We start from the raw sequence: 24,782 nt of genomic DNA on the forward strand, positions 1-24,782 counted from the left end.
AGGTATGTGTAGATCTAATGAAAAGTTTTCAAGGAAGCCTTTATCCTGAAAATATTACTGGATTTTATTATTGGAAAATCGTTGGTTTTCCGTGATAAAGGACACGGGACAATGGAGAATCTTTTGTTCTTCGATTTAGTTTTCTTAAAAAAGTCAGTTTAAGTTGTTAAATTGTGGAAAATGTTGTTCCCAGAAAAGAAACTGACCGATGAAGCTTGTTTGAGGAATTAAGGGCAATAGTTGGACTGGAAGGGATTGTCAGGGAAAATGAGATGGAAAAAGGAAATACAGTTTGGAGCTTCCCCACTATTATTAGCGCTCTCTCTTCCTCTCTCTCCGAGGGGAGGAAGATTGTGAAACGGAAGAGACGAGCACAACGGAATTCGATCTCTGAAGCATCACGATCTCGTTCTTGGTAGACAGACGTGAAAGTTTCCATTTCCCCTTAATTTCTGCTATCTGTCCGGCAAGTTTTTTTTTTCTCTTAATTGGAGTTTTTTGATTGATGTATGCGGTGGAGATGTTTGGGGATTGAAAAACTCGGACATTTGATATGGAGTTTCTGGCTTAGATCGTAAAATTGTTGCATGATACGTGAAAGAACGGAAGACGGAGTTTAGCTCCGTCTGGAGCCCATTTTCTTGGGCGATTGGCTACTGGATCGGAGGCCACCGGAACTGGGATTTGGTGTTTTCAGAGGTAACGAATCATGCCACTGTTTGAATTGGACTTGGTCTAGGGTTTTGAGAAATAGTTGATGGTGTTTCGTGTGCTGCAGTCTTTCTGCTCTATGACTTGATCTTCAACGGAGAGGTTCTCTTTTTGGGGAGTGGATATTCTTTTAGTCCTTAAGTTAGTGGGAACGCGTAATTAAAAATCTAAAGGTTGGAAAGGATTTGGCGATCTGCGGGGCGCAGACATGTACCGGTCGGCGGCGTCCATGGCTACGTCCCGAGGGGGGGTGGCCACTGATAGCGGGGACAATGTCGTGACGCTCGACCAAGTTCCGCGTTGGATTGATGTAGAGCAACGTTCTTTGTCTCCCCGTGATGGTGACGACCATCCGTTCTCAGACCAGTGTTTTGCGGATCCACTGATAGCCCCTTCTACTGCGGAGACCAGCTCCGCCGGAACTCTGTCGAAGTTTCCAGTTGATAACGACATCAATTCGAAGATCTATTTATGGCGTGGCCAACCATGGAACCTTGAGGTTGATGCGGTAGTTAATTCCACGAACGAGGTACAGGGTTTATCTTCGTCTTGCAGTATAAACCTTTCTTTAATTTAGATTCCAGCTTGCTGCTCTCACCTTTCATTATCTTATCTTCAATTGCATAAACTTTTGAATGAATTTGACAATGTCATGACAAAATTCATAATTCAATTGTTCAGATTTATTTTATATCTAATACCTAGATTAATTCTTGTATTCATCTTTGGTTGTGATTGAAGCGACTATTCGTCGAATGTGGCCTAATCTTTGTTCACGATGTATGCATTTTTTTTAAGGGCATCGTGTTGGGCAAAGCCCAACCACACAATCTAGATACAGGTATTCCACAAGGTCTAGGCTTGCAATGTTAAGCGGATGGGAACCACTCAGGTGACTTGTCTTTGCATATTCTAGTTCCATTGACCATATTTACATTTGATAGACAGTTTTCTATATAACTAGAACTTTGATCAACACACACACACGTTTGACGTTAGCAAAATGCAAGAAAAAGTTGCAGATTTGAGTAATTTCCTATCGCCCACTCTTCTGCGTTTTAAGCCTTCTGGGATAACATTTACCATATCTCTTGGCAAGACTGCAACCAATGTTCACTTGGTGGACCTGATGAGGCCGAGAGGCTGTTGCTGTTCATGCAGTTATTGTTCAGATGTACTTACCTCTTGAGAAGCGGTTGGGGAAGGATCATGAGAAGGGTCCTGTCCAGCGGATGATCACGAAACTTAGACACTACAACAAGAGAATCCCTAGAAGGAGACTCGTAAAGGAATGACTCCAAAAGAATAGGAGGAATAGGTTGTGGGTCAGATGATAGTGACATCTCAGTAGAGGTAGGTGAGGAACTATAATAAGGCTCAGACTCAAAGAATGTCACATCCGCACTGATATACTCCTTTTGAGTCAAGAGGTCAAAGCATTTGTAACCTTTATGATTCCTGAAGTAGCCAATAAAGATACACTTAATGGCTTGGGCACCCAATTTATCACGTGTGAGTCCAAATATGTGAACGAAGCATGTGCAACCAAATACTTTAGGAGCCACTAGAAACAAGGGTCGTTGTGGGTGCACAAGTTTAATGAGAACCTTGTTGTCAATGGAGGATGAGGGTAAACGGTTGGTCAAGTAACAGGCACTAAGGATGACATCTTCCAAAAAATATGCAGGTAGATTAGTATGAAGCATTAGGGAGCGTGCTGCATTTAAAAGTTGGCGATGTTTCCACTCAGCTACTCCATTTTGCTGGGAGGTATGGGGACAAGTAAACTGAAGAGAAATGCTATTATCAGAGTAAAATTTCATTAAGATAAATGCCTTGAACTCAAGAGCGTTATCAGTGCGAATGCTTTTAACAAGAATACCAAACTGGGTCTTTATTTCAATAATAAGGTTCTTGAGAGTACATATGACTTCAGACATTTCTTTCAAAAGAAAAACCCAAGCGACTTGAGAATAATTATCAACAATGACAAGGAAATAACAAAATCTAGACCTACTAGCAACTCTGCTAGGACCCCACACATCAACACGAAGAAGATCAAATAGTCCACAACTGGGCGGACTAAGACTCGATGAATAACTGCTACGGGTGTGCTTGCCAAGTTGACAGCCCCCCAAGGGTACATTCGGAAGTGGGCTCGGGAACCCGAGGGGTCGTCGGAAAAAGAGCAGCAGCCAGTCCTTCCAGCCGCCGATTGTACGATTTTCGGTCACTCTCGTTTCTCAGCTGTCCGTAGTCGGATGAGGCTGAATCTTGGCCCGTTGAACAGCTTGTCGCCGGACGAATCTTTTCACACTGGAACATCTTTGGTACTAATAGATGAGGAAGTAGGTAACATGAGCTTGGAGACAGATGGATGACCAAGTCTGAGATGTCACTGAAAGGAGGAGGACAATGAAAAAGTTGAAACGGCTGCAATACCCACAGAATCAGACAGGAAGTAGATGCCCCCTTTCTTATAGTCTCCATCAATCGTCTTTCCAGTTTGCAAGTCCTGAAATGAACATACACTAAAGTCAAATGTAACACGACAATGTAAATCATTAATCAATTGTCCAACTGATAAAAGATTAGTGGGAAACTTAGGAGCATATAACACATTCGGAATTGTCATAGACTGAGAAATCTTAATATCTCCATAACCCATAATAGGAGACCATCTACCATCTGCAAGTCTCACATGACGTGTCTGAGGTAATGAGTGTAGCACGATAAACGTAGAAGGTCTATTACAAAAGTGCCTCGATGCTCCTGAATCAATAATCCAAGTAGTACTTGTATCATATGGAGCAGTATCAATGGACATAGCACTGTCCATCATAACTGTAGAGGCCGACGGTTTAGTAGATCTGTGTACTAAAAACTCTTCATACTCTGACCTATTGATATTTACAGTCACAGTCGCAGAATTGGAAGAAGATAAAGACCCCTCTACTACTGATGAAGCTGTCTGGATAGATCCAATAGGAGACTGTAATGAATCCTTGCCCTGCTTAGATGCAACACCTCTTCCTAGGGGTATAGCAGAAGGACGACCATGCTTATTCCAACATCTGTCTTCCGAATGCCCTATTTTTCCATAGAAGGTGCACTGAAATCTACCACGACCTCCTCCTGACCCTCGACCTATGCCCCTCCCCCTGAAGAAATTACGTCCACGACTTCTTGAAGCTACCAAAGCAGAGAGAGTGGCATCGGTGGAAGACGTAGAAAGAGTCATAGCAAGACGGCTGAGTCTGTTGTAAGCCTCAACTAGGTCAGGAATTTTTGCTCCAACCAACATCTGTGCCTTTGCTACTACATACTTGGGAGAGAGACCCTGTAGAAACTTTTCTACCATAGACTATTCACCATGAGTCTTGTGGCATGTGGGACATGGAGGACGCAAAGCTTTAAGTCTTTCATAGATTGACTTGATGGGAGCGAAGTACTGAGCAGGACTTTGGTTACCCTGTCGCAAATTAAGTAATTCCTCTTCCATCTGCAAGATCTTGCTAACATTCTTTTCATTTGAGTATGTTTGCTTCAAAAAATCCCACATTTGTTTGGCAGAGGTATAATATGCAATAACAGAGGTAATCTGTGGTTGCACACTATTCATGGTCCATGACATGACAATATTATTATCTTCTTTCCATGAACTATATCTTCCACTATTCATCATTGGCTCATTTTCTTCTATAACATGTTCCTTTCGATGTCCAATCACAGACATCATAAATACACATGACCAAATCTCATAGTTAGATCCATCTAACTTTACAGTAGAGCCATAAGAAAAGAGATTGTCTGTGTTCTTATGCTCATACTGCATCTCTGTCTTGCCTTCAGCGGCTATAGTGCACGACTTGACAATGTGATCTTAATCTGGTTGCACTATGATATAATCAAGAGCATAGCATGCAACAATCAACTTGAGAAAACTTAGGCAGCACAATATATATATATATATATATATATATTTTTTTTTTTCGCACCAAAAGAAGTCCTTAAAAAGATTTCTATGAACTTGCTGCTCAGTAAATCAGTCCACCAATCATAGCAATCAAGAAATGAACAAGAATATATGAATTTGCTGTTCAAAACAGTCCCCCAGGTTTCTACGTATCCACGTATGCATATAAAAAAAACTTTGCTGTTCAAATCAGTCCACCAGACTATAAAACAAACATTCAATCTGAAAAAAAATATACCCAACATGCAACTACTCCACTTGCAGCCATTTTTCCACAGTCAACAAAAAATATGATAAGAATATGGTCCACGTGCAGTTAATCTTCCACGAGCCCAGATCTGAACAAGAATCCACATGCAACTACTTTTCCACGAGCCTAGATCTGAATAATAATGGAGTCCATGTGCTGCTATTCATCCACGAAGCTAGATCTGACTTACAACTTTCCACTGCAACTCCCACGCAGTTGCTTACGGTCCACTACATCCACGTTGGGGACCTAATCACACATACCTCTCACATGTGATTAGTCCCCTTCCACGCTGCTTCACTATCTTTCGATCAGCAGAGAGAAGAGAGAAAGGAAGGATAGAGGAAGAGAAGAAGTGGGAAGAGATGGGAGAGGAAGAGGAGAAGGGGTCGCTGGAAAATCACGACAGCCGCCGGCGGAGAGGGGTGGAGATCGCCGGCTCTGATACCATGTTACAGCCGGCAACCTTAGAGAGAGAATCATTAATCCATTCACTAACCCTAATCTCCATAATAAAGAGATTAGGGTTGAAGAGAGATTTACAAAGTACATCAACAGAAAATAGAGGAATGTTTAAAGAGACCTCCTAACTATTAAATATTGCAAAGAACCACCTAGAAACATAAACTCTTCTAATTCAACATCCTTCATGGTTCATAACCGAAAAACCCATTTAACATCTATTTCTCCATCTGCTGAAAACGTTTATCTTAAGTCAACCAGAATGGTGGTTTCCAACAATCAGCGGAAATGCAAGGATGTGGTCTCTATTCTCTACAATGGTTGTGGACCATCAACTGTGTATTCGATTCATTATAAACTCTGCCCCATGTTATACTGTCATTCCTTTGTTCCCACATTACGTGAACCCCAAGTTGAAAACTGAAACATGGTCAATGCACTGGATCAGCATGGAAACCAACTTTTCACTTTTCAGACATGCAAGTTCTTCTTCCAGCATTTGTGGAGATTGATCTTGTAATGTTGCATTCAAGGAAGAGGTGATTTATTTATGCTTCTGGCTTGGCAGATAAATAGCGTCTGTTTGCAATAGAAACCCCACTTTTTTGTATGACCTTAGCACATATTTTAGCTCACATTGCAAACATGAAAAAGTCATACTTGTCATTTCTATTACTGATTGGATGTTCAACAGCCTTGGTAGCTACTGGAAAATTCCTTGAGAAATCAATAGCATGGGAATATGTTGAAGAAGGCTCTAGTTATCTGATCTTATCTGAGTTTAACGTATTTCAAAGAAATCATCTTACCAGTTATTGTGCTTCTGATGAACAGGATTTGAGAATCTCTATCTGTAAATTAACCTGCAGGTTTTTTTTTTCCTATTCATTTTGACATGTCTTTGGCTTTTAATCATCTTTTTCCTAATAAATGGGCCTTGCCATGATTTCGATGAGTGCTTGTATCTATCAACAATTTGGTATCCCTTTTCAATTAATTGAGATAGTTTTCCATCCTGTGGTTGGAGTGGGATGTGGTAAGCAATTTATTTGGGGTTATGGTTTCTAAGAAAAAGATGAAAATTCACGGTAAACAATTATAGGTGTTTCTGGAGCTGGGATATCATGCCAGTTCAGGTTTCAACTCACCTTCAGGATTTGACAGTGGAGTTGGAGGTCTAAGTACAGATTATATTGCATACCACTCATTTAGACATGCAGCAAGTTCACCATATACAATAGTAACGTACAATGCAGCTCCATGTAAAGGAGTCACCTTCATGACTGCTCATTGTTAGAACTACATATGGGATATCTCAACCCAAGATCGTACTGCTTACTTGCATATGATTATGCAATCTCATAATGCTTACTTAGATAGAAAGCATAGTAATCAGAACAAGTAGGTTTAGTTGTTGAGGCATGGACTAGTCCACGCCTAGGTGTGAGTCCACACCTAGGCATCACCCTCTGTGAGTCCACACTCGTCTGTCCATCACTTAGGCGACAGGTGTTAGACTGGTGCCTAGGCTGGACTAGGCGCTAGCACGCCTAGTCCATGGGAAGGTGAAAAGTCACCTTTCCTTCAAATTAAGTCCTGTAATTTTATTATACACTGTTATACTGTATATACTTATATTATATGCAGTTATGTTATATAATTTCTGTTCTTTGAGTACAGTTTGCTGTACGTTAATTACATTTCTATATCAACTCATCAAGTGGAAGTTTCAGCCAAATGTTAAGTACATTTTCTATGAAGCCATGAATTTCTGTATATATCTTATGTGCTCTAAAACATATTTTGTGGAACGTATGCCAGCCTTCTTGCCCATGTTAAACCCTAGGTTTATGGTAAAATGACCACCAGTTTCTTTTGTTTAGTGCATATCTAGTAATCAAAGAAATACGTGGAGACCTCACTTCAACATAGTATGATGTTAGAGCTGCAAAGAAACAATATGAACTATGTAGATGATAGTCCACAGTCCACAGTCCACACATGAAGCATAAAACATTTCCTAAATTACTATGTTGTAAAAATCCTCTTTGATGCTTATACTTATCAATGCATGGTCATCAAATATTTAGTACACAAGTAACAGAGTAAAAGTTTGTTAAATATTGGTAAATTTCTTCATCTTCATTTACAGGCTAAATGCAGTTCTTGATTATGGCAACTAACCTTAGCTAGATATGACATGATTACAGAAGAGCTCTCAAACAACTGAAGTGTTAGTACTTACTACTTAGTAACAGAATAAAAGTCTGCTAGATATGAGACGCCTTTTAGGCCAGGCGTGGCTAGGCGCCAGGTGTTGGCTGGTGCCTAGGCAGCACGTAGATGCCTTGACAACTACGCAAGTAGGGATGTAAGCCTGCTTGATGCGCTGATATTAAATCCTGAATGGGGTTCCCATAATAATTTGAAGCTTTCTAGCTGCTTTGGCAGATCTGGCTTTTCTAGTAGGAGCTTTAAGAAACATGTATTTTTAGCTGAAGTTATAGTCATACAGATTAATGACTTGGCAAGTTTGCATGCTATAACATGTCCATTTTAAGGATTTAAATTTTAAAGCCAGTACTTTTCATGAAAAAGTTATCGACAACTAAAATAATAATATGAGCAGAACCTGAAAAAAAGTCCTTAGTCCTTTCAACAGTCCTTGTCCTGAGCATGTCAATTTTAGTTATTGTTCTTGTTCTTGTATACTCCTTTTGCTATTTTATAGACATGCTGCAGGAAAGAAAATCAACATCTTATCCTGATTTCAGTCAAAGGCACACCAAAGTTCCAAACTCCTGCCTAGGTATTGGGTGGTAGCCTAAACACCTAGACTGAGGCACTTAGTCTGTCCAAATAAAAAGTGTCAGTTATTGTAAGTTGTTTTGTTTTTACTGCCTTCTATATTGATTGAGATGGAGCTTTTTTAAAAGTTCCATTTTGACCCTTTTATCTCATTTTCTGTTTCCCCATTTTATTGTTTCTGCCTTTTCTTTTTCTGTTGAGCAGGACCACCTTGGCCTTTCTATGGGGTCTGCCACCCAGGCATGCCTAACACCTTAACTGCACATCTATCCTATTGGGGGGACTTTGACTCATATGAGATAGCAACTTGGCTAGTTAATGTCTTCCACTAGTGTTTGCTTTTCTTTTCTGTGTTTTGTTTTTGTGTAAGGTACTTCAAATGAAGTGGTTTTGCATATGTGTACTGTTTCATAGACATGATGAAGTGGATTCCATTCGATCTTGTAACTAGCTCTAATTTGCACCCATTTCAGAGCTTGGATGAAGCACACAGCAGTCCTGGACTGCATGCTGCTGCTGGACCTGGTCTTGCTGAAGAATGTGCCACACTGGTAAGGTTGGTTTGTTGGTTTAGTTACATGGGTTCATATGATCTTTCACTTCTGATATCTTGGATATGAACAATTATGTTAATGTTTCCAATTGTGCCAATGGGTGGATTGTCTTTCAGGGTGGATGTCGAACTGGTATGGCAAAAGTTACCAATGCATATGACCTTCCTGCTAGGTGTGTTTTTCAGAACAGATATCTTCCTCTTATCTTATTATGTTCCATACCTGAATCTCCTGCTTAATAAGATAAGTTAAGAGCCTTCCCTACTATTTTAATGTTATTGGTAAGTGCTTCTGGATTAGCTATTCAAATTGAAGAATACTATTTCACCCTTTGTTCTCCAAGAAAACTGATCATCATTAATTTTTTATTTGGTATAATTAGTTAACTAAATTCTGTCCATGCAACAAGGAATTAACTTTTGTGATTTAGTTCATCATCTTCTCCATATTCACTTGGATATGCAGGAGAGTGATTCATACGGTTGGTCCAAAGTATGCCGTGAAATACCATACTGCTGCAGAAAATGCTCTTAGTCATTGCTACCGTTCATGTCTTGAACTTCTAATTGACAATGGACTTCAGAGGTTTGTGGTGGAAGCCATAATTTCTTTTTATGTTAACATGCAGCTTTATGTTTAACCTGTTTTTGGAGAATGCCCAAGTATATCATGACTTGACTTCCCTCTTTGGCATTTTTCTGAGGCAGTATTGCTATGGTCTGCATATATACAGAGGCAAAAAATTACCCACGAGAACCAGCTGCCCATGTAGCAATTAGTGAGATACTATTTAACTTATCTCATCTATTTAGTATTTTATTAACTTGAAATTTTTGTGCATCATTCACCTAATGATTTTTTTTGTGCAGGAACTGTTCGACGATTTTTGGAGAAACAAAAGGATAAGATCAACGCAGTCGTATTTTGTACAACCACATCCTATGATACAGAAATATACAAAAGGTGCTTGAACTTCGGCTTGGAAGATCCTATCAGTGTGAAACTCATGAACCACCAACAAAAATTATTTTGGTTATACAAACTTATCAGTATTTTGTCTTAGTCCTAGGCTCCTAGCCGTATTGCCCTTTATTAATATTATATACTTTGAAAATTTTCATCCTTGTATGTTGTCATGGCCTTATTGTTTTGCTTCTGAGTTCCTATACTGAATCATGATGCTGGAAACCAATAACTTTCTTAGTAATACCTGCAAAGTTGTGGTCCACGCAGACTGCTTCCACTTTATTTCCCCAGGGATAAACTTGAAGAGGAGTTGGCACTATCAAAGCTTCCGGCAGATGTAGGGGACGAAAATGGTGAAACAACTATCGATGAACGTAAAATCAGAATTAAGCCTTTACCTGCTGTGTCGGCAACTGTATCTAGACCACCTTCACCTGAGGTTAATCATCCTAGCAATGATGTTGGTGATGTTGGTTGTGTACAAAGAAGGTTGGTAATTTATCAGTTAAAATTTTGCTAAATGTAATTAGCTTTTTATTTATTGACACTGAAAATGTTAATATTGCTTGTTAAATTGGCATCATAAAATGGCCATTTCACATGCTTGTTTAATGCTGATAACAGATTGTGTGTTAGCATATGCGTTTATCGTCATTTTGTTTAACTGGGTAGCCTATACACATTGTTGATTCTGTATTGTCCGTTTTCTTTGTTTTCTGTGGAACGGTACAGTTCTTTCAACATTTCAACACAATCAAGCAATTGATATTTAAGATTCTTAAAATTCTTTTCTTATCATACGGCAGTTGACATGTGACATTGTATGACTCTGTTGAGGGTCACTTTGAAATTCTTTGGGTTGCCAACTATATAGTCAAAAACAGTATACAGCTGATCTTTAAAAGGACTAGGTGAGAGCTAGCCAGGTCAAAAATAGCAAATGGAAGAAGGAAGAAAAAGAAAAAGAAGAATAAAGAAAAAAGAAGAAGAATATGATGATGCAGAAAACAACCTTCTTAAGACCTTTATTCATTTTCATGCCTAGGCAGTACAGTCTAGACAAGAAGGTGGCTGTCCTGGAACTGGGTGTGCTTAGATGAGCAACTAAGCACAATTTTGGCTACATAGGTTGCCAATTAGCTGTTGCTCCAGCCTATAAATTGTTGCTTCAGCTACTTTTGTTTTCTTTGTCATGATCTCGTCCTTGTTCCTTGTTTTAGACATAAGCGAGAGCTTACATCAATTCTTGTTCAGGTAGTTTAGATTATGATAGCTTTTCTGGATTGATCTTCTTGAATGGTTTGCCATTAACAGAACATTGCTTCCAATTTTCACAGGCACACGTCATCCTTGGATTCATACTTGGATCCTGCATTCATGTCGTTGACAAAGGATCCAGATCAGAAGCGAAAAGAACAATGGGAAAAGGCTGCTCAAGCTCAGGCTGGGTGGAACTGTGCTAAATTTTTTGGATTTGGTGACCTTGGTAGCCCTCCACTAACTCCAGCAGAGGAATATTCACTTCATGCCAGATATCTTGCAAAAGCAAATTCACTTAATCTTTCAGAAATTGCTGAAATGAAGATTGTGTAAGCCTTGTTTTTCCATAAAATGGCCATGTTCATACCTGATTTTCTTCTCGAAAAGGAAAATTGAGTCAAATTCAAAGTTTATTGTTTAGCTGAAGTGGTTGCTGTGCAATGACTTGGTGGTTCAGTTTGCTTATCATGGTGTTTTAAATATCAAAATGTGGTTCTGTTTTCTGAAATTCTTTCTCTTTTTTTGCCCATCTCAGCCCTTTGTTGGTTGAATTCTTTAGTCCCCAAACTTTTTGCCCCAAAGGATAGCTTAAACTCAATCTTTGACTGAGATTAACACTTGGGAAAAATAATTGGTTGCCCACTGAGCTCACTCCGTTGCACGAGAAGTTGCATGGCCACATAGATGCACCCATGTGACATGGATCTCAGTGGAGGATGCAGATATACAGTCTGACTTGTGTTATGCATATTTTGGACAAGCTTATCCATGCATCCTCAAGTTGCAATTTGTAACTTTCTTTTGTTTGTTCTTTCATTCTCGTTGACTTCATTTTTTCCATTTCATTTTAGATATCGTGGGGGTGTGGATAGCGAGGGACGCCCTGTCATGGTTGTGGTGGGCGCTCATTTTCTACTCCGTTGTCTTGATCTGGAGCGCTTTGTCCTGTATGTTGTCAAGGTATTTGCCATGGATGGCTGGTCTTATTGGAAATTATAAGCTTCTATTGTTTTCCTCATTTTATTTGTAGTACACCAGGTATTATTTTGCCTCCTCAACCAACAGTGTCCAATAGTTCTGCTGGGTATGCTTGAAAAGCTCACCCTTTTTTCTCTCATGAACACAAAAATGCTGATTCATGCATGATCTAATTTTAAGTATTAAGCAAAGATAGTTGGTTATGTTGACTTGCATTATGTTGGCTGGGCTTTTATGGTGCATTATTTTAAGTCACAGAAAATGCGTTTTTTTAAAAAAAAAAAACTCGAAAAAAACACGATAAATTAAATGGCCGTTTAAAACTTTTAAAAAAAGCATTTTTTTGAAAAAAACGTTAAAAAAGAAAAAAACGCGTTTTTAACACATTTTTTTTCACTTTTTCCAGTTTTTTTTTAATGCCAAACCTTTTTTTTAATTTTCTATTTTTTATTTGTTGCAAATTTAGTTATCTTTTGATGTTTGTGTTATGAGTTTCTCACTTATTTTATTTCTCTCATTTTTAGTTTTTTCAAATTTTTAAAAATTTATCGTATTTTTCCCTTTTTTTCAAGCTCGTTGTATTATACCCGAAAAAAACCTTACTGTTTAAAACATGAGACATTATTTGTGACTATGATTTTAATACTGAGCAATTATTTAAGAACTATATTGTGCTTCTGAGTTCAGTGGTGATCTCTAATTTCTTTTAGTATGACTATATTCTTTATACTTCCCTTTAGTGTTTCTACTTTCTACGTTTAGACAAGCCTTTTCTTTTTGAGGAAAGATAGAAGGGGAACGGAATTTGGACATCTCAAACTTTATATTTTGTCTTTTTCTTCAGGAATTTGAGCCATTGATACAGAAGCCTTATACAATTGTCTACTTTCATTCTGCTGCATCTTTACAACTGTAAGTGTGCTGAAACCTAAGAAGGACAAATGCATGGGAATTCTCATTTTAGACCTTGCTGTAATACTTTTTTTCTCCAGAAAAAAGATATGGGTTGCACAATGGTCATGATTTTGCTTTGATATATCATCTGCATTTTCAAAAGTTTTATTTATAGTTCCACTTGGTGTTGATTGCTGAGGAACTATGAGCTCGGAAGGGCATCCCTTGCATAATATATTAGTAGGATCTTTTTTTCCTTTTATGATTACTTTGGTACTTTTTCGATGAAAGTGGGCTGGGAGTCCCCTTCCATTTGAGAAAAAATAAAGAATAATATGTACAAATCAAAGTCGACCAAAAGGTCTAACTACCTCTGCTCAGAAAGCAAGGTAAGAACATCAAAAGATAAAGCTTGTTTATATACTATCATCTTGCCAAGAACATTATTATCATGGTAAAAACTAAAAACCATTGATTAGAGCTGACTCCTTAAGATCATGGAGCCATGATTTCCACTGCACGTTGTTAGCTCTGAGCCAAACTCTGCTAGCACAATCAGGAACATACTGCAGAAGGCTTAGCCATATATCTGTTTCAACAAAACCACCAGATCGAGTGTCAGGAAGAGCTTGCTTGGGAGATGATTTCTCCATTATACCAAAGAATGCCAGCACAAAAATAGCTTGTTGTCGTTTTTGCAGAGGCGATCTCAATCAGATATCCTTCCAAACTATCAGTATGCCAGAAGGGACCGAACACTCCTATCAACAACCATAGTTGGATTGCCTTAAGCATCTGATCTGTCCTGTGATGTTTCAAAATATTTTCAGAACATGCCCACCAAACTTCCTGATTGGCTTCAGAAACATCTTTGTAAGTTTCTTCATGGGAGTACAAATTCCTAAATCCCCATATTTTTCAAACCGTGATGCTGAAACAAGTTCTCCAGCAAACTTTAAGCTCTTTACATGAGAATCTCCTACCATGCCACCATAAAAACATGGAGTAGAAGGTTTCTCTGGGTTTAAAGAAAATCCAAATTTGGAAGCAACAAATTTCCAGATCATCAAGGAATAACGACATGTAAACAGAACATAGTGTTGATCTTCAGTAGCTTGCTGACACAGCCTGCAGTTAGAAACCAAGGAAACCCCTAGTCTTTGCAATCTGGAATCAGTGAGCAATCTGCCATAGCTGGCAATATACACAAACCAACATACTCTCGGAATAGATTTGCTGTTCCACACCCACTTCCATTTCATAACAATACCCTTAGCTCTGATATGCTCCCATGTTTGACATTGCATAGAGATTGGCTGACGTGAGTGCTTCCAACATAGAAAATCAGATCCTTCCCTCAATCTGATTATTGCCCCATTAGCATCAGTACAATACTGAAGCCATCTATTATCATTAACTGCATATTTAGCCAATGACTTACTTACTAAGAGGCATGACTCTTGATCCATTTCTAACATCTCATTTATAGGAAGACAGTTGATGATTCTCTCATTCTTCCAAGGGTCTATCCAGAATCTAGCCATCTCGTCATTCCTGAGCTCCCAATAAATGTCATGTCTAACTCTCTTCCAATCTTGAAAAATGTCTTTCCATAGTGGACAATGACTTCTGCTATTTAGGTCATCCCAAGTGCCTTTCTTGCCAAAATATTTTAGTCTACAGACCTTGGCCCAAATACCATGATCCATGACTACAAGGCATCCCATAAAACTGAGATAAGATATATTGACCTCCCCTGGTCTCTTTAGTCATACTCCACCTTCAATGATAGGTAATGTAAGAGCTTTGGCTGATAACAGGTTCATTTTCCTTGTGATGTCTGAGTCTCCCCATAGAAATTGAATCATCACATCTTCAATCTTCTTAAGCACTGCTGCTGGGCATTTAAGAACCATAAACTAGTAGTTAGGGATGCCAGCAAGTACGAATTTGATAAGACAAAGTTTTCCAGCATATGACAAGTTCCTGCTTTTTCATTGGCTCAATCTGTTTTACATCTTAATAACAACGCAATCCCAGTGAGCAGCAGTTAGGTGACATGGAGATAGAGGTAACCCAAGATACTTAGTTGGAAAGATACCTAACATCCAACCATATTGTTCACTGATAGCAGTAATGTCGCTATTTGGCATAGCGAAGCTGAAAAAGTTGGATTTCGAAGCAATAATTTTCATCCCAGCAGAGTTCTCAAATTCCTTAAGAATCTCAACAAAAGTAGGAAAAGAACGAGGGGAAGCCTTAAGAAAAAGAAACATATCATCCGCATACAAAGTTGTAAACATGCCATCTACTCCTTGACCAATTTTTGGAATAGAAATTTTCTGCCTGATTATAGCTGCCCGGTATATTTCCATCTCAATTACAGTAATTTGCTTTTTCCTGATGTGGCCTTTAATAAAAGCATGAAAAAAACTATTATTCTCATCACCAGCTTGCAACCATCTTACTCTAGCTTTTGCTTAAGCATAATCTCTTCTTCCGCAAATGCATCCAAGAGAGCTTCCCAAATTTGCTTTTCTTTGTTTGTTCAAGGACAATAATATGGACAATTAGCCAAGATCTGAGTATGCATTTTTGGTCTTGACACACCAGCTATATTTCTGTCTTGGCATTTGGTCCAAAACTGCATAATTCCACGATAAGTATCTTTCTGTGCTATTGCGCAGTAGCCTCATCCCCATGCCATCTATGTACTTGAGTCCCTAGATCTTGAGCTTTTTTTGACCTTGCATTTGTGGCCCCTTCTGACCTTGTATTTGCAGATTGTCATTAGGTGCACTTTATTCTCCAAGTCTCTTGTTATTGGGAAGGGAAAAATATATGTTCAGGGCTTGAATTACTGCTCAATGAATTTAAAAAAAAAAAAAAAAATCAAGCTTCCAGCATGAATCAAAGGTATTTATAATCAGGTGGTACCTCAAGTATCTTCCTGTAATGTAATAAGCCTTTTTGACCAAGTGTCAGTAGAAACACATTGTTTAGGAAAATTCAGCTTACTTCTTTGACAAAATAGAACAAGGATAGTAAGAACGTGCTTTTCCATTTCTTCTGTTTCCTTGGCATTACACCCTTCTGAGTACTGTGCGAGATCTACTGCCTTGGCAAATCAGTGTAAAAGAACTAATAATTAGGAAAGTATGTTTCTAACTTTCTAGCAGGTGCTGCCTACTGAGCTACCAGGAAGATGAAAGAGAATAATCAAATTATTTTTCATAATTTCAGAACAAGCAGACTGTTTTGCGTCCATACACATTCTAATATTTTTCATAATTCGTCTGTAGAAAAGTTTTCTCCAGACGATTGATGCTTGTGATAATTTATTTCTCAGGGTTGAAAATTTTGAAAGATCAAAAGAGCAAGAACATGCTGTCTATTTAATGGAGAGCTGACGTATGTCAGCATAGCTATATTTGAGGGCTACGTTGCATGGATGGCGTGAAGTTGGGAACATCCCAAAAAATGAGACATTTGTCATAGAGGCATCAAGATACTTTACTAAGACAGTCAATTTTTTGTCACTAACTTATTTGACCGATTACTTTTAGGGCTCTTTTCCAAATTCATCCATGGCTTATAAACAATTATCAACTTTATCCTTGCCTGCTTGCTATGGAACTTTTACCTACCTGTCTAGGTCGGGACCTGAGGTCGAATTGGTGAGGGTAAACTTTTCTAGAATGTTGCAAATACTATTAATGAATGAAAAAATAAAATTAGTAGAATGACGTACATACCAATCATACCATGGTTAAAGAAGTAAAAGGACAATTTTTTTAAAATGGCCAAAATTTGGTTAGATTCATCAATTACGATAAGGAGAGGGTGGATGTTTCAATTGCCTATGGTAATCATGTTTTATTTCTGTAGTATGTCTTTATTTTTTTTTTTGAAACGACATGACACACCAAGCAAATTTTCACTGTAACGATGCATCCACATCTGTATCCATGTAAGATGGTTTGATGGTTGACAGAATCACTAATTGGAGGCATACTAGCTTTTTGTAAAGTAATTAATTAATAGAAGAGAAACTTATCATAATGGTTTTAAAATGGAAAAGTCATGATTCTGAGTCTTTGACGCAGCTGGAACTGCATACTTGCTATCCTGATCATTGGTGTTCTATTTGTTCTCATTTTACTTCACAGATGACCTTGTATTGGCCATTTCAAATTTTTAGCCTCCCATGAATGTGAGGCATCTTAGTTGTAATATGGGTTCTTTAGTGTAACAGTTCAACTCGGTATAGTATTTAATGTTTGACAATTTAGCTGCTGTTGTGATGATCAGGCAGCCGGATTTAGGATGGATGAAGCGATTACAACAAATACTAGGCCGAAAACACCAGCGTAATTTGCATGTGAGTGCTTTATTGAGAACATTAGCCTAATAGCTCTGCCAAAGTGTTCCATCTTATGCTATCATTCCTTATACTGCAACCTTTTACGTTGACATTTTTTCAGGCAATATATATGCTGCATCCGACGTTTGGATTGAAGGCTACAGTCTTGGCCTTACAGTTGTTTGTTGATGGAGAAGTATGTTGCTGTTTCTTGTCTCTACCCCATCAATGCCGTTGGGCTTCATAGACCATAGACAATTATAGATATGATAAGCTTTAGGCTAAGGTCCATGTGCAGATGGAACCGTGTTTTTTCATGTTATCTTGTCCTTGATAAAGTTGTCACAAGAGGCACAGGTTAACAGCTTCTTTTTCAACGAAATCTCTAAATCATGTTTTATGGTAATAGTGGGGGTTCAGATCCGGGATTTCATTACTGTAGTTCATCTGATGTCTGGTCATGCCCATGCTATCTTGATAAAAAAATCATGTTGCTCGTACCATGAAGTTTGCATGGTGGTTAGTAGGCAGTTTGTAGCTGAAGGTTTCGGCAGTATTAATTCCTAGAAGGCAAACTTGAATCACTTTTTGAAGCCATGTATTCCTCTTTACAGGTGTGGAGAAAGGTCGCGTATGTTGATCGACTTCTACAGCTGTTCAGACATGTCCCACGGGAACAGTTGACTATCCCTGACTTCGTTTTTCAGTGAGTTTTTGTTATAATACAGTCTACCTTTAACATTTCTTCTATTGACTGTGCTCCTCCTTCTGACTATCCTTTTTCGGTCTATGAAGGCATGATCTTGAAGTGAATGGAGGAAAAGGCCTTATTGTAGACCCGAGAACCAAATATATATATCATCGGTCTCCTGGATCAAATCCATCTTCTTTGCCTACCAACAGAAGCTTAACCTAATAATGCTAATGATATTGGAGGTTCAGAGTGTACTTTTGTATCTAGATGTTGGGCTGCCACAAGATAGTGTGAATAACTTGAGGTTGATTTTGATTCTTGATCTAGTCTGCTAGTACATGTAAAGTTCTTCATTGTGATTATGAAAAGCAGATCTCGTCCCCACTTCTTTGCCGTTAAACGGTTATGTAATAAAGTTGGTAAGAATATTTCCTCTTCCACCTGGTAATCTGTGTATGTTCCCTCTAAAGGCGTGATCTGTGTTTTTTTGTACAGAAAATGATTTGGATTTCTGAAATTTATCGTCCCAGGTTTTTGAGGAACTTCATCCCACTGTCCTGTAATCACCAAAAGTCCACAGAATAAAGCCATTGATGAATGCTTTTGGTGTCAGAAAATGGGTTTAGCTAGATCATACAAGACCATTAACTCTTTATCTCCTGTAACTTTCTTTCAGTAGGAGATAGTTGATTCCAGACCCCTCAGAAGATGGATGCCAGCTCAACGTTTATTGTTAATTACAGCGCCTATTTTATAGTAGGGAAGAAACAGAGAGTAACCATTTTAATAAAAAATTTGTTACTCTTCTCGCCTGGTTTTCTTAGTGCAACATGCACAGGGACACATGGATGAGATGGTGGCCTAGCTTTATGTAACATGCACAAAGGGCGAGTTCACCATTCCTACGAAGCTGATGACATTTCGAAAACTCGTCATAGTTTTTGTTTTGGATTCATAGAACTCTGAATGGTTTGATATGAAGGCCTCATCGCACATGTGATGCGACGTTGATAAGCTTTCCAAACTTCAGCCTCATCCTACACATGATTCTACGATGCTTGGAAGTAGTTAAAAAATTAATGTTAATTTGCAGTGGGGATGTTCAACTTCCCTCTGGACCAGTACATTACTTCACAAAAAACGTTAAATGTCCCCAACATGATCAAAGATGTGATATCCTTGAGCCAATTTACTTTTCGATTTTTCCCTACACTTTTTTAGTATAAGAGATTTCATTGTGCCACAAAACGGTTACTTGGCAATGGGAATAATAATATATTGTTCCATGTATCAGTCCCAAAGATTGGGATAGATTCATATAACATTGTATATAATGTTTCATGAATGTCATAATGTTTTATGAATCTACTTAATTTTTTGAGGTAGTTACATGGAATAATATATTAATCTTCCTGTTGCCAAACAACTGCTAAGAAACTATTGGGCTATTCACTAATGCAGAATATGTTTCACTATTAGGATAGACAGTTCTCTGAGACAATTGAAGTGTGTCAAATAGTAGTACACACAAACTTCGTTCTCCGCCCCATAATGGCATGCGTTAGTCGTTCATTCTCTAATGCACTACTTTTTTTCTCCTTTGACAGACGCCCTCCGACGTAGTCTTTAAAGTAGCCCAAGGTAGCACTAAGTTTGCATAAATATTTCTCTCTTGGAAACCAGAGAACATGGGAAAAAAGGTGAAAATTAAATGTTTCAAGAACAGTACATTAGCGCAGTTGATTTGCTTTGATGAAGTGATGTGAAGCGGGAAACAAAGCTAAAAGTAAGGAATACATTTTAGCAACGGAGAGCGGATTTCCTGGTAAGGATATATTATATATGACATGTCAATATCTTTACAAGGTACTACAAATAAGGAAAAAGAAAAAAGAAAAGAGCATTATTTTCTACACCACGGCAATATGTCTGCGGATAACACATTACAATTTAAGATGTACAAGGAGTGTGCAATGACCAAAATACCTTTATTAAAATAAAAAAGAAACTTTTTAAAAAAGTTAAAAAGTTTCACTATTTTATAAAAAAATTCAAAAATGCCTTCAACCTTTTTAGTGCATACTTATTGTGTGCACAAATGCAGTGTGGGTCAGAAAGGCGCGTAATGTATTGGTTCGTGCCGGCGGCAATGGAGAAGAAAGAACCTACGAAAGGGTAGGATTTGGGTTCGGGGGAGGGTGGTGATGGGGATGATGCATGCTTCTGGTGCTTTGACTTATAGTTGGCTGACTCACCTGGTTGGCTCGAAAACCGCTCGAATCGGCTCCGATCCCTAGAAAACATGGTCACACCTGACTCGCTCGATTCAGTTTATTTTACAATTCAACTGAGTCGATGAGCCAACTCACTGACCTAGTAGCTCGGTCATTTGTCGATCCGAGTTCGAATCACAGGTTTGCCAACATGAATTTGGTGGGGAAGAGATTCGCAAATATCAACAGCACTGTTCCTTCCATGTTCCTCAATGAAAAAAGAGAGAAAGTACAATAAAAACAAGACAAATCACGTTTGTGCAACAAAAATTCGCATGTTCATGGCACCCGTTTGCATGTCCGGGCAGTTCACACGATCACACAAAATTGGATATCTACATGGACAAATCTGCACATTTAGAGGCGCACGTGGAGACAGGTGTTTTCATTTGAAGAGCTAATTAGTTTCAAATTTTTAATAGAGCCAAAACATAATTTTTTAAAATTTTACATCAGCGAAATGAGAATTTTTAAAAATTATATACAAATTTTGCCTTTTAAAATTTGATGGGGAGCCATAAAACCTGCCGGCCCCTTAACTCTTCGCCCCTATACACAAGAGAGTTTTACTGTTGGTATATTTCTCCCTTAATATTTGATGCCAAAAAAATCTCGAATAGTTCTTTTTTCTTCTTGTTAATTGTCTTAGAAGGCGAAGCATAGTTAGTTGGATTGATAGACATGAAAAAGTATGGCTGGTAGTTTGATTCCTGTGAACATATATTCTTCTAAATTGCAAATGATAGAGATATGCAATACTCTAGTTGACAAGTGTTTTGCTTCTCACCTAAATTTTAAAGCAGCTCTCAATCTAAAAAAACAAAGGAGGAGCTTTGACTAAGGACTCTGATTGTGAATCCACCAATTAATGATAGACTTTGAGCCACCAATCGATGATCTCGCCTAATGAATTTTTTTCTTAGCTAAGTAAGTTCGAGTAGGGTACTTATTTTCAACAATTTCTTTAAAAGTATCCCAGTTTCTTAAAAACGTAAGTCGATAGTATCATGCAATAAAAAAATTAACAAAAGTCTTTCTGTTTCTATGTCATTCTTATTTTTACATATTTTGGTAATTTTAAGGCTTTTTGTTGGGGCATAACAAACAAGAATCTCTATATTTTCCCTATCCGGAATTTTTTAAATTTCAATATAATTATTGCCTATTAAAATGTTGTATAAGCAAATGCAGAAGTTTTGTTATTTCTTGCTTTTTTTGCCGATCGATCATCGATGAATTCGTAAGGTTTTACAGTAACTAGTGCACGAGTGTTTTCTGATGAAGCATATGCTGTGAACTGTTTTATATTCTCGAGCATTTATTTGTAAATTCTGAAATGTTAGATGGCTACAATTCATAGTCATAACTCTCTACATTTTGACCTGAACAACAATCTGCTAAAAAAAATAAATGCTTCATAATTTGCGTTGATCATAAAGTGATGTGAAGCGAGAAACAAAGCTAAAGTAAGTACTACAATTTGCAAATGAAAAGAGGATTTTCTAGCAACTATTCCATATGATGTCGTTAACTTTGTAAGGTATAATTATAAAGTTAACCAAAAAAAAAGGAAAAAGAAAAAACTGAATGCTTCATTATGTTTCATGGAAATATATTTGATAATGACAAAATACATGCAGATGCAGATGCAGATGCTGAAGGAAGCAAGGGAGACAGAGTATGTCCTTCAATTGCACCTTTTTAAAGTTATAAACATTTTACATTGTGCACAGTTTGAACTTCTAATCATTTCGCCACGGCACTTGATTCAGATTAACTTCACTGAGATTCAGGCACTAAAATCTATGAACTAGAACAGACATTCCTCTCTTCCACCCTCACCGGAAAACCGCCCTTCATCTTTGACGAAATGTCTACTGTGAAAACTGGCTCAAAGTCTGGCGGAGCCGCCACCACCCTGAACCGCCGGAGAACAGCAGCGGCGACGCTCTTCATCTGAATAAATGCCATCTCCTTTCCCAAACACACCCTTGGCCCTGCCTGAAACACCGGATATTTGTAGGGGTCCTCTGCCATGAACCTCCACTTCCCTTCTGCACCTCCACCATCCTTTTGTAGCCATCTCTCCGGCCGGAACTCCTCCCAATCTTTTCCCCACAGTGATTCGATCCTCCCCATTGCATACGGATGATAAGCAACAATTGCTCCTTTTGGCACCACGGTGCCGTCCGGCAAGATATCATCCTCAGCTGCTTGTTTGCTGTCGCTCGGCACCGGCGGATAGAGTCGCATGCTTTCACAGATGGCCGCGTGCAAATAATTCATCTCTTTTACTTCTTCGAAGCCCAACGCTTCCCTTTCAATGGCGGACAGCTCCTTGAGGATCTCATCTTCCACCCGGTCATGGCGCGAAACAAGCCAGAAGAACCACGTAAGCGCCGCTGAAGTGGTGTCTCTCCCTGCTAGTATGAAGCTGATCACCATGTCTTTGACGAACTTCTCATCTGCATCATCGCTAGAACTAATAAACCTCCCGAGGAGGTCGGAGTTTTCAGCCATGGAATTCGCCTGTTGCTGCTGCTTTCGCTCGCGTACAAGCTTTTCGGCGAAGCCATTGACGATTGCCAAAGCATCTTGGAGCTGCTTCTCGGAACCAACCCTGAGGACGCGTTTGATCTTCCATATTATGGGGAAGACGGTGGTGAACCTTTTGCCGAGAAGCCGGACGGCGTCGTCGAAGGCGACAACAAAGTCGGACGGCGGCCGGCTGGGATCGAGGCAGCCGAGGTCAAACCCAAAAGCGATCTTGCAGATGTTATCGAACCCGAATCTCTGCAGAACGTCTTGGAGGTCTAGGACCCTCTGTTCGGCGGCGGCGGAGCAGAGCAGGGGAAGCAGTCGGCCGGCAATCTCCGACCAGATGGCTGTGTCGATGAACTTGCGGAGGGACCGGTTGTTGAACTCGTGGCTTGAGATCTTCCTCTGGGTCTTCCACGACTCGCCGTCGGTGTTGAAGATGCCGTCGCCGAGGAGATCGTAGAGGGTGACGTAGAAGGTGGAGCCTTTTGGATAGGCGTGGAATCGCGTCTTGAGGATGTGCTGGACGTTCGAAGGGTTCGCAGTGGCGATTAAGCAGGAGCCAAAGGGAAGGGGGAAGAAGGCAGTGTGGGTGGGTGAGGCTCTGATGAGGTCGGACATGTATTGGGCGATGCGGTCGCCATTAGCGACTATAGAGAAGAGGGAACCGACCAGAGGATAGCATTTCGGTGACGAATGCTTCAATTGTGGTGCTCTAGGTGTTGCCTTAAGGAATTTGGTGATCAGAGTGATGAGCAGGAGACTAGCAAAGAGCAAAAGAACTCTTTCCTCCATGATCTTCAGTTGAGAAAGCCAAAGAGAGAGAGATGGCTTGGTAAGTGTGATGATAAGACTATTCTTTGGGCTCGATCGCTTTTATTTTGGCCCACCCATTTGCAGCATGAGATCGATGAAGCCATCCTGAATCAAGAATTTGCAGTTTTTAATGGCTGCCTTCGTTTCATAGTGTCGTGGACAGATATTTCAACACGAGTTGCAGGTCATGGAGAAGCTGAAGTGTCCTCATCCAACAGGGCTTCTTAAATCAAACAAAAAATTTATTACGAGAACGATGCCAGTGGCCCATCACCCGACCGAACGTTATGACAACGAAAGCTTCACCCAACTAAACGAAAAAAAATTTTAACAGATGAATACCATGGACCTAGTCTAACTTAAATGACTTGCAGATGAATTCTCGTATTTCATGTTTTTCACTTGCCAATTCTTCAGGGTGTCTATGGCTATAATTAATAAACTTTAGGAATTCTATTTGGTCGGTGGGGGGGGGGGGGATCAGTTGCGATCAAGTGGACCTGTAATTCACATTTTCTACGAGTCAGTTCGTCTTTAAGGCACTCTGCCCCACAAATAATTGTGCACAAGAAACTGACATGAAAATAGTTATGTGCATGAGATTCTGTGAAAGCATTTAGGTAATGTTTGATAGCATCATATCTCATATTTAGGGTTGCATTAAAATGTGTAGATTGTAAGTTCCTCAATTTAACTGAGGATCTTAGTAGGATTCATGTTACACTGGATTGATTTAAGGTCAGATGGAGGGACATGTCCGATCTTAAATCTATGTATATGAGATCCGGATAGATCTCAGATCTGTAGTGCATGAAAGCTGTCCTTAAATTTGGATTACCAAGAACGTGGATGTTGGTAAAAGGAGCAACTAGAATCCAAAAGGATGGTCTACAATAGCACCACCTTGGCTATTGTCGGACCCAGTCCACGACTTGGCTATAGGAGTTTTAACTTTTCTTCTTCCTACTCCTTTATCATGTGTTACCGATTAAAAAAAAGCCATTGATCGAGGAGTTGGCTAAGATGAGTTAGCCGGCAACTGTTGACGTACAATTTGCAAATGCTAGATCATTCATGGCCTAAATATTTTTTAATTAGTTGTCTGATAGAAGTTTTTTCTTGTTTTGTCCCTTGCTTGGAGTAGGATGGAGGTGTTCAACTATTATATTTTCACCAATCATTCTTCAGCTGTTTTATTGCGATCAACAAATTGGAACGTGAACAGACCTCTATGGCCAG

The 24,782-nt window shown here is 39.1% G+C and overlaps 2 protein-coding genes across 2 annotated transcripts; one reads left to right on the forward strand and one right to left on the reverse strand.

Moving 5' to 3' along the window:
- Positions 1-341: 341 nt before the first annotated feature.
- On the forward strand, positions 342-18,354 carry LOC116258606 (uncharacterized). The gene is made up of 16 exons (XM_031635829.2): positions 342-415; positions 521-699; positions 779-1,240; positions 8,681-8,758; positions 8,878-8,933; positions 9,227-9,346; positions 9,469-9,539; positions 9,631-9,724; positions 9,995-10,216; positions 11,065-11,316; positions 11,839-11,947; positions 12,810-12,877; positions 17,171-17,240; positions 17,344-17,418; positions 17,837-17,928; positions 18,018-18,354. The coding sequence occupies exons 3-16, from the start codon at positions 920-922 to the stop codon at positions 18,136-18,138; spliced, it is 1,749 nt and encodes a 582-aa protein (XP_031491689.1). The 5' UTR covers positions 342-415; positions 521-699; positions 779-919; the 3' UTR covers positions 18,139-18,354.
- A 3,405-nt stretch (positions 18,355-21,759) lies between these two features.
- Positions 21,760-23,759, reverse strand: LOC116258421 (cytochrome P450 94A2-like). Its single transcript, XM_031635566.2, has one exon. The coding sequence runs from the start codon at positions 23,520-23,522 to the stop codon at positions 21,993-21,995; it is 1,530 nt and encodes a 509-aa protein (XP_031491426.1). The 5' UTR covers positions 23,523-23,759; the 3' UTR covers positions 21,760-21,992.
- Between the last annotated feature and the right edge of the window lie 1,023 nt (positions 23,760-24,782).

The sequence above is a fragment of the Nymphaea colorata genome, chromosome 8, assembly GCF_008831285.2.
Source record: "Nymphaea colorata isolate Beijing-Zhang1983 chromosome 8, ASM883128v2, whole genome shotgun sequence".
Classification (NCBI taxonomy): domain Eukaryota; kingdom Viridiplantae; phylum Streptophyta; class Magnoliopsida; order Nymphaeales; family Nymphaeaceae; genus Nymphaea; species Nymphaea colorata.

Excerpts from the sequence above, each read along its gene's own strand:
- LOC116258606 (XM_031635829.2), top strand. The coding sequence starts at position 920 with ATGTACCGGTCGGCGGCGTCCATGGCTACGTCCCGAGGGGGGGTGGCC. Across the intron at positions 12,878-17,170 it reads TCTGCTGCATCTTTACAACT|GCAGCCGGATTTAGGATGGA; the intron begins GTAAGTGTGCTG and ends TGTGATGATCAG. Across the intron at positions 17,241-17,343 it reads AACACCAGCGTAATTTGCAT|GCAATATATATGCTGCATCC; the intron begins GTGAGTGCTTTA and ends ACATTTTTTCAG.
- LOC116258421 (XM_031635566.2), bottom strand. The coding sequence starts at position 23,522 with ATGGAGGAAAGAGTTCTTTTGCTCTTTGCTAGTCTCCTGCTCATCACT.